The sequence below is a fragment of the Aquarana catesbeiana genome, linkage group LG08, assembly GCF_042186555.1.
Source record: "Aquarana catesbeiana isolate 2022-GZ linkage group LG08, ASM4218655v1, whole genome shotgun sequence".
Classification (NCBI taxonomy): Eukaryota; Metazoa; Chordata; class Amphibia; order Anura; family Ranidae; genus Aquarana; species Aquarana catesbeiana.
In genome coordinates, this window is record NC_133331.1 from 177,178,431 (window position 1) to 177,193,485 (window position 15,055).

Here is a 15,055-nt window from a genome sequence, read left to right on the forward strand (position 1 = left end):
ATATGGTGGGTTACATGGCATAGTGGGTGTAATGCAAGGTAGATTGATTGGGCGCCAGACACTTCTTGAATGCAAAAGAGATTTTATTTCTCTTAACAGAACTTTTGGAGAGAGGGTTGGGGCCAGGACACCCTTAGGTAGTTGCAAGATTAATTGGCAGACTCTGAGACTTCAACAGGAGGACAGCTATGCAGGAAAAGGCGTCCAGCAAGACGCCATATCTGCATGTGTAGGAATGCTGTCTCCTGTGGCAACAGTCTAACAGTTCCTAAAGTGTAACAGTTCCTTCGCTTCCACTACAATCACTTCTTGTAGTTCTTCAGCACTCTGAGCTCCCAGTCTCTCACTAGACTAAATGATTCACTGCCACTGAATCCCTTAAGCTCCTCCACTCTTTGCGGACTATCTTCCTCAATCGTCACCCCCGCCTCTCTGCTGGGTCCCTAGCTTGGCACTCAAGATACTTCTTGTCAGGGCTGGGCTCAGCCCTTCCTTCTCTGAGCTGGCCGCTCAGCTGTCAGCTAATTGCCAGCTCTCATCTCTCTCCACAGTTAACCAGCTGTTGTGGATCTGCTCGTCAGTCCCGCCTAGTTAAAGATCTCCAGCTCACTTCATTCCTGCCTTCGCCTTGGTCACATCACAAGAAACCATCTCCTGTGTTCCTGTTTAAAGACTGTCTTTGCTGACATCCCTTCTGGCTCCTTATCCTGCTTGCTGTTCCTCTACTTGGATCCCTGACTTCTGGCCTGGCTGATTACACGATCTGGTTACTGAACTCTGGCTTGGCTGACTACCGGATCCGGTTACTGGACTCTGGCTATTCTTTGACTACGCTTACTCTATTTACCTTTTTATTTTTATTAATAAACAAGTGTGATTTTACTGTACTTCTGTCTCGGTCTGGTTCATGGTTTCTGTCAGTAGGCGAAGGCCATGAATTCAGAAGATACAGTTAATCCACTTGTTGGTAATATTTTTTCCAGATTGGATGAGCAAGATCACCGCATGGATCAGTTTGCCATGGTGTTACAAACGCTCCTGAGTCGCACGGCTCACCTGCAATCCCCCACTGTAGCTGCTCCGGTACAACCTGAGTTGCAGGCCGTCCCTGCTGCTGCGCCAGTCTCTGTGCAGGCACCCGCCTTGAGTATTACCTCTATAAGATGTATGCCTGGTTCCGCCCCACTTCCCCAGCGATTTAGGGGCAATCCAGTTCAATGCAGAGGGTTTCTCAACCAAGTTGAGATATACTTTGAGATGCTGCCCCAGGCGTTTCCCACGGACAGAAGCAAAGTAGGGTTCGTGATATCTTTGTTTTCTGAGAGAGCCTTGGCCTGGGCTAACTCTCTATGGGAGACGCAAAAACCAGTTGTCTTGAGTTGCCCAGAGTTTGTGGCCTCCTTTAAAAGGGTATTTGATGTTCCCGCACGTTCCGCTTCTGCTGCTAAGTGCCTCATGTCCATCAAACACAGTACGAGAACTGTTGTCGACTATGCCATTGAGTTCCGTACTCTGGCAGCCAAGGTTGCTTGGAACAATGAGGCCCTCATGGATGCTTTTTCTCATGGTCTCTCGGATTCCATCAAGGATGAGATAGCAGCCCGAGATATACCCACTGAGAGAGCTTGATCTCGTTTGGCATCTTCATTGACTCCAGACTCAGAGAAAGACTTTCTCTTAAGGAGCGCTTGCGGAAGCCTCCTGTACACTTGCCTTCGAGCTTGGCAGTCCTACCCATGCCTCCCTCACCACCCATGCCTCCTGGTACCGAGTCGGGCAGTGAATATGAACCCATGCACTTGGGCTTCATGCAACTCTCTGCGGATGAGAGACCCTTTAGGAGGAGGGAGAGATTGTGCCTTTATTGTGGCCAGGCAGGTCACTTTTTGAAGTCTTGTCCTACCAGTCCTGGGAACACCCAAAACTTGAGGTCCTGTCATGGACAGCCCTTAGGTGGTGTTGTGTCATCCCCAGTTATCCCAGAACGATAAGCCCCTGGTTTCGGTCACCCTTTCTTGGGCTAAGTTGTCTATCGAGATACAGGCTCTAATCGACTCTGGGGCTGCAGGCCTGTTCATTAATGCTGCCTTTGTATCAAAGCACTCGATTCCACTGCAGCTGCGTGACACTCCACTTGCCATTGAGGCTCTTGATGGGAGACCTCTATGGCCTGCCCATATGACTCATGAGACGGTTCCGTTGGCCGTAGGGGCTCTTCACCATGAGATAATCCAATTCCAAGTGATTTCCTCTCCGTTTCTCCGTTTCCGCTGGTTATTGGTTATCCTTGGTTACAGAGGCACACCCCCTCTTTTGGTTGGTTCCGTGCTGAGGTTCTCTCCTGGTCACCACAATGCAGTGAAATATGCTTCCGGAAGGTAGCCAAGGTCCTGTGTACCTCTTCACTCTCCTCCCTGCCAGAGGAGTACCGTGATTTTAGCGATGTCTTTGACAAAGGTCAAGCTGGTAGTTTGCCTCCACACCGGCCGTATGATTGTGCAATTGACCTTCAACCTGGTGCCACTCCCCCTCGTGGCCGGGTTTACCCCTTGTCGGTCTTGGAGGATAAAGCCATGGAGGAGTATGTTGCAGACGCACTTTCTCTGGGTTTCATCCGCAAATCCTCGTCTCCTGCTGGTGCTGGTTTCTTCTTTGTGAAGAAGAAGAGCAGAGAACTGAGACCTTGTATGGATTTTAGGGGTCTCAATCGTTTCACAATTAAGAATGCCTACCCGATCCCGTTGATTACAGAGTTATTTGACCGCCTCAAGGGAGCAACGGTTTTCACTAAGCTTGATCTGAGAGGGGCTTACAATCTCATGAGGATTAAGGAGGGCGACCAGTGGAAAACTGAGTTTAATACCAGAACAGGCCATTATGAGTATCTCGTAATGCCTTTTGGCCTTTGTAACGTCCCGGCAGTTTTCCAGGAATTTATTAACAATGTCCTCTGAGATTTGTTGCAGTTATGTGTGGTGGTTTATCTCGATGATATCCTCATATTTTCCAAGTCCCTGGAGAGCCACCACACAGATGTCTGTCGTGTGCTTCAGAAATTAAGAGAGAACAATCTCTATAGTAAACTGGAGAAAAGTGAGTTCCATCAGGAACAGGTTAAATTCCTGGGCTATGTCATTTCCATTGCTGGTTTTTCGATGGACCCACAGAAACTTTCGGCAGTCCTACAGTGGCCTCGACCCATGGGGTTACGTCCTCTGCAGCATTTCCTGGGCTTTGCCAACTATCGCAAGTTTATTCGTAACTTCTCGTCTCTGGTCAAGCCCCTGACTGATATGACCAGAAAGAACGGTAACCCACAGAGTTGGTCTGCGGAATCCATTAAGGCCTTTGAAAGTCTCAAGGCTGCCTTTATTTATTCTCCTGTGTTGGCACATCCTGATCCTACGTTACCTTTTATCCTTGAGGTTGATGTTTCTGAGACTGGTGTTGGCGCCCTTCTGTCTCAACGTCCTACCTCTGATAGTGCTATGCATCCTTGTGGCTACTTTTCCAAGAAATTGTCACCTGCCGAGTGCAATTATGAGATTGGTGACAGAGAGTTGTTGGCAATCATTTTAGCCCTGAAAGAATGGAGACATCTCCTCGAAGGTACCACTGTGCTGGTTCTCATTCTTACTGACCATAAGAATCTCACATTCTTGTCTGAGGTTAAACGCCTCTCTCCCAGAAGGGCGCGATGGTGTCTTTTCTTGTCAAGTTTCAATTACATTGTCTCACTCTTACCCGGTACTAAGAATGTAAGGCCTGACGCCTTGTCACGACAATTTTCCTCCACTTCCAAGTTGGAATCGGTTCCGGTTCCTATGATTCCTCCTGATCGTATTCTACAGTTCGCACCAGTCTTACTTCTCCTTTGCGTGACAAAATTCTTCCTGCTCAGGTCGATGCTCCTCCTGAGAAACCTTGTGACCACTGCTTTGTCCCAGAGTGTCTCCATACTGCTGTGCTCCAGACTTAACATTCTCCCAAGGCAGCTGGCCACCCTGGTAAGAATCAACTCATTTGGGCCATTTTCCAACAATTCTGGTGGCCTAGTCTACATGCTTATGTAACTGCCTTCATAGCTGCCTGTTCCGTGTGTGCTCAGAGTAAGACTCCACGACACCTACAACCCATACCCAACAGAGAGAGGCCCTGGACCCACCTGTCTATGGATTTCATTGTGGAGTTGCCCAACTCCCAAGGCAACACAGTTATCCTTATGATGCTTCAAAGATGTGTCATTCTATTCCACTTAAAAAGTTGCTCACTTCTAAGGAACTGGCTTCCATTTTTGCTCGGGAGATCTTTCGCTGACATGGGCTACCCAAGGTGATTGTTTCGGACTGGGGTAGTCAGTTTGTGTCCCGGTTCTGGCAAGCCTTTTGTGCACAGCTGGGAATTCAGCTTGCTTTCTCCTCTGCGTATCACCCGCAGTCTAATGGGGCCACAGAACGAGCCAATCAGACCTTGGAGCAATTCATACGTTGCTATATTTCTGACCATCACAACAACTAGTCAGACCTATTACCTTGGGTAGAGTTTGCTCACAACAGTGCCTTGAATTCTGCTTCTCGATTGTCTCCATTTATGGCGAATTATGGTTTCCAACCTTCCATGTTGCCTGACTCGTTTGTTCCGCAGAGTATTCCTGCACTAGAAGAGCATCTCCGTGGTCTTCATTCAACTTGGGCACAAGTCCAGGAGGCTTTGCGTCATGCTAATGATAGGTACAGATTCCATGCTGACTGCAGACATCTGCCTGCACCTTCCTACCATATTGGGGACAGGGTCTGGCTGTCATCTCGCAACCTCCGACTTTGTGTTCCCTCACTGAAGTTCGCACCTCAGTTTGTTGGGCCTTTCCGTATCCTTCGCAGGATTAACCCAGTGGCTTACGCGTTGGACCTACCTCTTAGTATGCGCATCTAAAATGTGTTTCATGTCTCCTTATTGAAACCGTCGGTCTGCAACCGCTTTACCACCTCTGTGCCACGTCCTCACCCTATACAGGTTGAGAAGCATGAGGAGTATGAGGTACAATCCATTGTTGACTCCTGTAGGTTCCGTGGGTGCATACAGTACCGGGTGCATTGGAAGGGGTATGGTCCGGAGGAATGCTCCTGCCCTCCTCCGTGATTTTCATAGACGTTTTCCCCTCAAGCCTGATGGTCCTATGAGGGGGAGGGGTCATTGAGGAGGGGGGGGTACTGTCAGGGCTGGGCTCAGCCCTTCCTCCTCTGAGCTGGCCGCTCAGCTGTCGGCTAATTGCCAGCTCTCATCTCTCTCCACAGTTAACCAGCTGCTGTGGATCTGCTCGTCAGTCCCGCCTACTTAAAGATCTGCAGCTCACTTCATTCCTGCCTTCGCCTTGGTCACATCACAAGAAACCATGTCCTGTGTTCCTTTGCTGACATCCCTTCTGGCTCCTTATCCTGCTTACTGTTCCTCTACTTGGATCCCTGACTTCTGCCCTGGCTGATTACTCGATCTGGTTACTGAACTCTGGCTTGGCTGATTACCCGATCCGGTTACTGGACTCTGGCTATGCTTTGACTACGCTTACTCTATTTACCTTTTTATTTTTATTATTAAACAAGTGTGATTTTACTGTACTTCTGTCTCGGTCTGGTTCATGGTTTCTGACACTTCTCAAGCTTTACCTCACTGGCCTGTTCAGTCCCTGGCTTGACACACAAGGCTGCTCTGCAAGCGTCACCTCCCCTGGCTGGGTCCCCGGCTTGCTATCCACTGAAGTTTCCTGATTCTTCACCGTCAAGGGTTGGTGAGAATACTGCTCCGGTACTTACTTCAGTTACTCACTGTGGTCCCTGGCAATAAGCCGGATCGTCCCTTAGTGGCGTCAGCCTCCCCTCTACCTCAGACCATGACAGTTTATCCGGCTGGCAGAACCGCCACTTCTGGTTGGACTGCAAGCCGCAATCCCAAACCCAGCGCTGCTCTTTTGCCTCTGGACATGCCCTCAGACAGCCTAGCAGCCAGATGTGCCCGGGATAGGCCCAAACTCCGGCCTAGCAGCCCGGACAATACAGTACACGTCCACCCAGACAGCCATCCAGGTGACACAGAACACCGATCACCTGACTCCACCCAAATATATAGGTTCTCCCAGCAGGCCAAGGAATCCAAGAAAACCCCTGCCCATTGGCTGAGATGTCCCAAATAGCCATAATCTGACCTCACAGTGTCCTTCTCATATCTAATGCCACCAGGCACCCGGCCACCTAGCGGCAAAAGAGAGAAGTGCAGCAATTACAGAATTAGAGTGAAATCAATTGAGCCTCAACAATTAGCCAAGGCAGCTATACCTGGCAGGTAAATTTAGGAGCAACCCTGCTTGAACACCAGGGTACTACAATTATATGTAGTGTAGTGTTTAATGTCCACTGTTTAGATTCCTGAGCCTTGATCAGTACATAGTGCTGGTGGCTTTGGCCATCTAATGCAGGAGGCAGAGCATTTTTCTGCACTCCCTGCATTCACTCTGGAGCGATCAGGACCTTGCACGCATGCACAGTATGGCCATGACATCTCCACCTGCAGCCAACTTGGATTGCACATGTATCGACAATGCAAGTTCATAGCATACCTGGTGGGACTACTAGTCACAACAAAGTTTTCCTTGTGGAACTACAGGTCACAGCAGAACTTCCTTGTGGGACTAGAGGTTGCAGCAAAGGTTACCATGTAGAACTACAGGTCCCAGCAGACCATTCCTTGTGGGACTACAGGTTACATCACGTAATGAGGGGCCACACCACCTTTCCTTGTGGGGGTGGGGACAACTGGCAGATTTAGTGGGAAATCTCTCGGGTTAACAGCCCACTGCTGCTTATTGGCTCAGTGCCCTCTTGGTTGACTTGAATCATTGTTCCCAGCAAGGGTCCCTATTTATGTGTCAGCAGGCCATGTCTCATGGACAGATTCGGAGAGGGGATGTGGGAAGTGAGGAGTCCCCAATACCTTCTTCAGGTAGGATGGAACCTAAACACAGCCATGTTTCCCCTGGGGGTCAGTTTGTTAAATATAGCTCTGACTTCCTCCACTGCTCCTGGGGCACCTTCCTCCATTTCTTTTTTCATGAGGGGGGAATACACATCCGCTATTGCTGTGGTACAGCAGCAGCTTTTCAGAATACTTGTTGTTTGGATCCGCTTGTTTGTATTCGTAAACGTTTCCTTCCCCCCTTAACGCAGGAAGAACCAATGGAGAATGAGGTAGAGGAAGAAGAGAATGTTGTGGTAGATGGGGACTCAGGGTCAGAATTTATCTCTGGCCTTTGTGACTTTTTTTTACAGAAGTTGACCAGACTAATTTGAAGTTCCCATTTCCCGAATCCTCTTTCCCAAAGGTCTCAGGATTTGGATCATGGTAGCTATCACAACATTCTCAATCCTTTCCTATACATCCTCCGTTAAAAGATGTTTTGTACGCAGACTGGAGTCACCCTGATAATGTATTCATTCTGTGAAAAAGTTTGCTCAGCAATACCCCATGGAGAGTGAGTTCTCTAAGAAATGGAACATGCCTTTGGTTATCTAAATAAGACCCTTACATGACCAGTAGACAAGTTATCACTATTTAGGGGTGCCTCGGACAAACGTCTGAAGGCCTTATTTAAACTCTCATTTCCTCTGATCGGGGCAGATTTACAGCTGGCAATTGTAGCTGTAGGAGTGCGCCAAAGCCTTAAGGTCTCACCTCATCACATGAAATAGAGCAGGATCCTACTAGTGGAGATACCGAAATGAGCAGGAACCTGTAGGTTTTGCCCTTAGCTTCTCAGTGGATGCCTTGAAGGACTATCGTGTACCTGGTGGAGACTGGAACATTGGGGGCCACTCTTGCACCTCCTGCCCAACACTCCTGAAGGCAGAGACAGAGGGTGTGAAGGCACAAGTGCCAGAGTGGCTGAATGATGGTGTCTGCACTTTAAGTGGGTGGAACATGAAGTTACAATCCTCACTGCCAGATTCAGAAGCAGCTTGGCACCAGAGCAAGGAGTAGTAGCAGAAGCTGGGAAGCTGGCAGAAGGAAGCAAGCAAAGGTAGGTAACAGCTGGGCAAAGCAGTACAGAGGCAGCAGACAGTGCAAGCCCAGGAAACAAGCCAAGGTCGGTAACAGCCGGGCAAAACAGTACAGAATCAGCAGGCAAATTATAGTCCAGTAATCAGGCTGAGGTCAAGGGGAACCAGATGAGCAGGGTTTGAGGCAGCAAGCAGAGGTAAAGATCAAGGAGTAGCTTGGGTCATACATGGCCATGGGTAGGCAAATACACTGGATCAGGTCTCAGGAGCGTGGCAACAAGCTGAAGACCATTCAGCAACTTCTCTTAGTGACAAATCAGTTTAAATAGGCTGCTGGGTGCCAAGTGTGCACATTAACTGTTTCATAGTATAAGCGGTGCATGAGCATAAGCCTGCAATGGCTTTATGGAAATCTGGTTTATCTTACAAGGACTCCAAATAGCAACTTTTTAATTCTGGAGTCTTGTCCATACACATGTTTAGGATCTCATTAATAAAGTGTTGATCAGCAGGATATGTAGATTATTTACCCTTTCATGAGGATTGTTTGTTTGCTCCTACCTTGGATGATTACAGAATGTGACTGTAGGTAAGAGTAGTCTGTTACTGCTTAAAAAGAAGGCTAAACCAATTGTTCAAGAACCTGCTGCTCCCTTTACCTTGGCCTTGGGCTCCAAGCCAAAACCACGTCCCAGTTTTGTAAGAAACTATGGACTTCAAAGCCTGCTAAGACAGGAAACAAGTTCTCTTCACAATGAAAAAGCACCACCACTTGCTTGCGTGGTGATGTTTGCAGGCCTTCGCTGAGGTTTGGCAGGGGGAGATTGCAGATGATTGGGTCTGCAATTTAGTGGCTGGAATATCAGCACTTTCCCCCTTTGCGCTTATAATTGCCTCCCCCCAGTATGTGGTTTGCATATCTGCTTCAAACAGCATGGTTCTTCCACTCTCACATAGAATATGGTTCATTCTTTCTGCAACCTTGTTGCTCTGGGTTATATGGTACAGTAGTTTGAAATATTATGCCATACTTTCTGAGAATCGCCTGTGTGTTATCATCTGTATATTCAGTTTCATTGTATGTGCTTAATAACCTCTGCATTTTGTCAAATTTGTTGCTTACTTTAGCCAAATACTGTTCAAGTTTATCTGGTACTTCACTTCTGTTGTATAACAGATATAGTGTAGTACACCTGTAGTAATCATCTATGAAAGTGAGACAATACCTCTTCTTTCCTGGAATCAATTTTTCCATTGGCCACAAAGATCTGAATGAATTAAGTCTAGAGGTTTCTTAGCTATGCTGTTACTCTGCTTTGGAAAAAGCTTTTCTTGTCATTTTTCATTTTTTTATAGCTGGTGCATTTCATTGTTTGATCACCTGAAATAATTTTTATTTCACTTGCATAGTCATTCTCAGTTAATTTCTTCTGTGCCCAAGTCTTCTGTGCCCTGTGTGAATGCAGTTAGAATGTTTTTCCTCCTTGGCAGTATAAACCACCTAATTTTAGCCTTTGCAAATAAAATATCCCATTTTGTGATGGCACAACTGTACTCTTGGGAGGTCACTTCATTGCCTTGTTTTGTGAGCTTCTTCACCGACAAAAGTTTTGTTTTAAGAGCAGGGACACAGAAGACATTTTTCACAGGTATCTTTTTGATGTTATGGTGATACTCTGGAAAATAGGACAGTAAAGAAAACTGTCTCTGATCCCAATATTTGCCCATTAGCTGTGGTGATTTTTTCTGTTTTACTCTGGTCAAGGTGAGTAAAAAAAATTCTGTTATTTCTTCTCATGTACCTCGTAGCTCCTGAATCAACACACCATGCCTGCAAAGATAAGGTGCGACTTTTAGATTGAAAAACAAAAATTATTATCTGAAGCAAAATCCAGATTTGCGATCTGCTTTTAAATGACCTTGTTTCTTGTGGCATGTTACTGTTTTTATTCCTATCTTTCATCCTTAAAGCAAACTCTGCGACATAAGCACCATCACTAATAATGCTTTCTTTTTTACGCTTATATTCATCCTCAAGCTTTCCCTTAAAGAGGAAGTAAACCCTCTCTAAAAAAAAAAAAAAAAAAGACCCTGCTGGACAAAGGCATGATGAGCTAGTATGCATAGCATACTAGCTCATTATGAATTACTTACCTGAGATCGAAGCCCCCGAAGCGACCCTCGTTCACCTCCTCCGTCGCCGCAATGATACCCGGAGTGACTTCCAGGTATCGATGCTCCAGCGATGTGAATGGCCGGAGCAGCGATGACGTCACTCTGGCGCAGGAGCCGTCAGTGGCGGCATGATTGCCTTCACTAACGGCACGCTCAGTGCGCCTGTGCCGTTGTCTACAGCGTGCAAGCGCCGTAGACATCGGTGCCCGTTTTTAGGAAAATATATCCTTAACCGTGTAGGTTAAAGTGGAGGGCCACCCTGAAAAAAAAAAAAATTCACCAAAAATCCTAAAAAATAAAAAAAAAAAAACATTTGAAAAAAATGTTTTAAACTTACCTAAACCCTTGTTGCTAGGCAGTCTTCCTAATCTGCCTCTTCCTTTTCCGCGGCGTGTTCTGCTGCTCGGTGAGCGGCCCCGTTGTCTTCTGGGAACTGTGTGTGTTCCCAGAACACCACAGGGCCATTCACAGAGCGCTGCGCCACTCGCGCGTGCGCAGTAGGAAACTGGCAGTGAAGCCGCAAGGCTCCACTGCCTGTTTCCCTTACCTAGGATGGCAGTGCCGGGACCCGAGAGCCGAGGGATGGGTCGGCCTCGGGCGGCCAACATCGCGGGCACCCAGGACAGGTAAGTACTTATTTAAAGTCAGCAGCTACAGTGTTTGTAGCTGCTGACTTTTAATTTGTTTTTTTTACGGCCGGAATCCCGCTTTAAGGAGATATTTAATCTAGGCTTACCTGTAGGTTAAAGTGGTCTGTAAGGGTTTACAACCACTTTAACATATTCCATTGCCAGTTCATCATCTGGATGAGCATCAAGTGCCGTGACAAGCATTTCATAACTTTCTGGTAAGCCACTGAGTAATAGTGCTGTGATATGTAAATCTTTTTTTCTTCTCCTATACCTCTCAGGAGTTCAACCATTTCCAAGGTGTGTTTTATGTAATCCTGCATATTCTGGCCATTCATCAGCTTGGTTTGCTATAGCTTTCTAATCAAATACAGTTTATTGCTGAGATTAGCTCTTTTATGCCCATTTTGTTATCTTTCCCATATTTCTTTATCAATTTGACACTTACATATATGTATAATTTGATCAATCTTCTATGCTATAAGAGATTGTGCTCTGAGCTTTCTGATCTTTCTCTATTAACTCGTTTGAAGGATGTTCTGGCCTGACTTCATTTATACATACCACGTACATTCTCTTATTAGCAGCATTTTCATCTTGAATTTCCATGACTGGTAGTTCTGGTTTGTCAAATTTGCAAATGACAGCTTTCTTGCAGCTGTGTTACTGGCCATTTTATTTTCTTGCAGTCTTCTTTCTGTTGCTGTATTTTGAACTTATATGTTGTAGCTGACTATGACTGGGTTCTCAGCATTTCTCTGGGTGTCTGGGCTATCAGCTTTTCTCTGGGAGGGTGTCTGGGCTCATAACCTGTTAGAAATTCTGTATATAGCCCTACAGAACAGACAGAGATTGCACAGTCCACATGGGCGTTACTGCTTAGCTGCAGACAGGAAAAATGAACTTTATTATAGATAAAAGACATAGAGTTTAACCATAGATGCAGCTACAAACTTATAAACACTGCCATCTACTGCTTGATATAGTTTTTGCACAAAGTACATGAACAATGTATTCCAACATTAGTGAATGTAGTGAAATCACATACAAGGAAAATAAAAGAAACTGATTTTTTGCTTACCCATGATTGGATATTGGAAGTCAACAGAGCTTCACCTCATTCACAAAGCTAAGGGAAAATTCCTTTGCACAGTGAATATTCCTATTTGTCTTTAGTAAGTCAACTCCAGGATGAAACAAACAGCTATTTTTGTTTCATTTTAAGCAAACCTGATTATCTTGAGTGCTTTGCAATGTAAAATCTATTATGGCATTACAGTTCAGAACATTTTGATAATATATCTCAAATGCCTTCTGGCATAGATGCCTGAAATACATAAAGATTATACAGGTTTAATTTGGTCATTAAGTTTCCCTTTCTTTTAGTGGTTGCCAATGCAGTCTGGGCTACAGGCCATGGTCCAGTATCAGGGTGGACTTGGTTTCGACATCTCATCCAACATTGCTGTCAGCATCTGGGACCAGCAAACAAAGACAAACGTCAATGCCAAGTATGATGTCATTTTCTGCTTAAACATTGTAAAAAAAAAAGTCATGTAAATTTATATACGGTACTTGATTACAATCACTGCATGCTTTATCATGGAGATAACTTTTCAAAGGATCTGCAGATTTTACAACATGTATTAATGTGAGATGTGATAAATGTGATAAAATTAACTATTTAAAATGTTCTATGGTTATGTGTTTTAGAAGACTTTTATACCCAAAACATACTGTTGATGTTACAACTTGCCAACCGCAATACATATATATACATTTGCAAATGGTTTACAAGGATTATGGATGAAGATATCAGCCATAACCCTGGATTCATTTTTAGCAGCTTTCTCATGAAAGCTGTTTGAGCAGCTCATGAGCCACTGGAATGCTTTCCAAAGAAGCAGGAGAGCACGTCCTCCCCCTCCTGCCGCACGTGGGTGTTTCTCAGGCATACAATTTCTGCCGGTTCACCCGAGAAACGATCTGACAGTGCAGCCGGATGCTCCCATAGGCGATCAAAGAGTAGATACTCTTTGATCATCTCTATGGCCTTGGAGGACCGGAGCGACGCCATAACGTCAATTCTGGTGCAGGCTGGAAGTACATTTTTTTTCTTTTATCATTTGCTTTTAAAGGTAAAGAAGAGATTTGGGGTTATTTTGACCCCAGATCTTTCCATAAAGAGGACCTGTCATCCTTATTTCTATTACAAGGGATGTGTACATTCCTTACATAGTAATATAGTTGGTGAGGTTGAAAAAAGACACAAGTCCCACAAGCCCCACCTGTGTGTGTGCTTTTATGTTTATATTACATTGTATATCCCTGTATGTTGTGGTCATTAAGGTGCCTATCTAATGTTTTTTTGAAAAAATGCTCCCGGCTGAAACCACTGCTTGTGGAAGAGAATTCCACATCCTTAGTGCTCTAACAGTAAAAAACCCTTTATGCAGTTTAAGGTTAAACCGCTTCTCTTCTAATTTTAGTGAATTGCTGCGAGTCCTTTTAAATTCCCTTGCGCAGAAGAGTTTTATCCCTATTGCGTATCATATCCCCTCTCAAGCGTCTCTTCTCCAGACAGAATAAGTTCAGTGCTTGCAGTCTTTAATCGTAGCTGAGATTCCCCAGTCCCTTTATTAGCTTTGTTGTCCTTCTCTGGACCCTCTCTAGCTCCAGCGTAGGAGTGGGAGTATTATCATTTTATCTCTGAAATGAATCCCATTTTTAATGCATGACAATATTCTGTTGGGTTTGCTTGCAGCAGCCTGGCATTACATGCCTTTGCTGAGCTTGTCATCTACTAAGACCCCCAGGTCCTTTTCCATCCTAGATTCCCCCAGTGGTTCTCCCCCTAGTGAGTTAATTGCATTTATATTTTTGGCACCCACATGCATTATTTTACATTTCTCAACATTAAACCTCATTTGTCATGTAGTTGCCCACCCCATTAATTTGTTTTGATCTTCTTGCAAGGTTTCCACATCCTGCGTGGAAGTTATTGCCCTACTTAGCCTAGTATCATTCGCAAATACTGAGATTGAGCGGTTTGTTCCCATCTTCCAGATCGTTTATGAATAAATTAGGATTGATCCCAGGACAATAAAAAAAGCCAGAAAATTTAGGAAAATAAAAGTATTTCTTTGTTTCTGTTAAAATTTTTGTAAATAAGTAAGTTTTCACCTTCACTGATGGCACTGATGAGGCTGCACTGACGGGCTCTGATAAGGCGGCACTGATGGGCACTGATGAGGTGGCACTGATGAGATGGCACTGATGATGGGCACTAATGGGTGGCACTGGTATGCAGCACTGATGGGCACTCATAGGCGGCACTGATGGGCACTCATAGGCGGCACTGATGGGCAGTGAAAGGCTGCACTGATGGGTACTTATGGGTGACACTGATAGGTGGCACGGATGGGCACTGATAGGTGGGCACTGATGGGCATGGATGGACACTGATAGGTTGCACTGATGGACACTGATGGGTGGCACTGCTGAGCCTCACAGATGAGGAGACATCTGGCAGGCATTTGTAGTGGGCACTGACTGGCACCATTTCTGGGAACTGATTGGCATCTTTTAGGGCACTGTGTGGCATCCCCGGTGGCCATGGGGGGTATACCTGCTCATCCATGTGTGCTGGCCATCCCTGGTGGTCCTGGCGGCATCCCTGGTGGTCCAGTGTGGGCATCTGCGGGGGGCTGTGCTCATAAACAATCAGCGCAAACCCCCCATCAGGAGAGTCTGTCAGACACGAGCGAGGAAAAGCCGATAAACGGCTCTTCCGGTTTACACTGTGATCAACAGCGATTGGACACGGCTGATCACGTGGTAAAGAGCCTCTGCCAGAGGCTCTTTACCGAGATCTGTGTTGCGGTGTGTCAGACTGAACATGGGCGCGTGCCGGCAGTTATCCTGAAAGACGTCATATGACATCTAGTCAGGATAACTAAACCACCGCCTGGCCATCATTTTGCTATAGGCTGGGCAGGAAGCTGTTAAAGCACTACCATTTTTCCTGCGTGTTCTTTGTTCCTAGGATTTTATCCCATTTAATATCTTCTAGCAAGGAGCACATTTTAGCGAAGTTGGCTCTTTTGAAATTCAGTGTCTTTGTATTACCCTTATGACCCTGTGATCGCTGTTTCCTAAATTGCCCAGTATTTTCACATCTGCGAACAGGTCTGTATAGTAATC

The 15,055-nt window shown here is 45.8% G+C and overlaps 1 protein-coding gene across 2 annotated transcripts in view; it reads left to right on the top strand.

Moving 5' to 3' along the window:
• LOC141106176 (microsomal triglyceride transfer protein large subunit-like) overlaps positions 1-15,055 on the top strand; it is a 239,517-nt gene that overhangs the window by 181,683 nt on the left and 42,779 nt on the right. For both annotated transcript variants that reach the window (XM_073596713.1, XM_073596714.1), the window contains one exon: positions 12,239-12,363. In XM_073596713.1, coding sequence (XP_073452814.1) covers positions 12,239-12,363 — 125 coding nt within the window. The remainder of the gene's footprint in view (positions 1-12,238; positions 12,364-15,055) is intronic.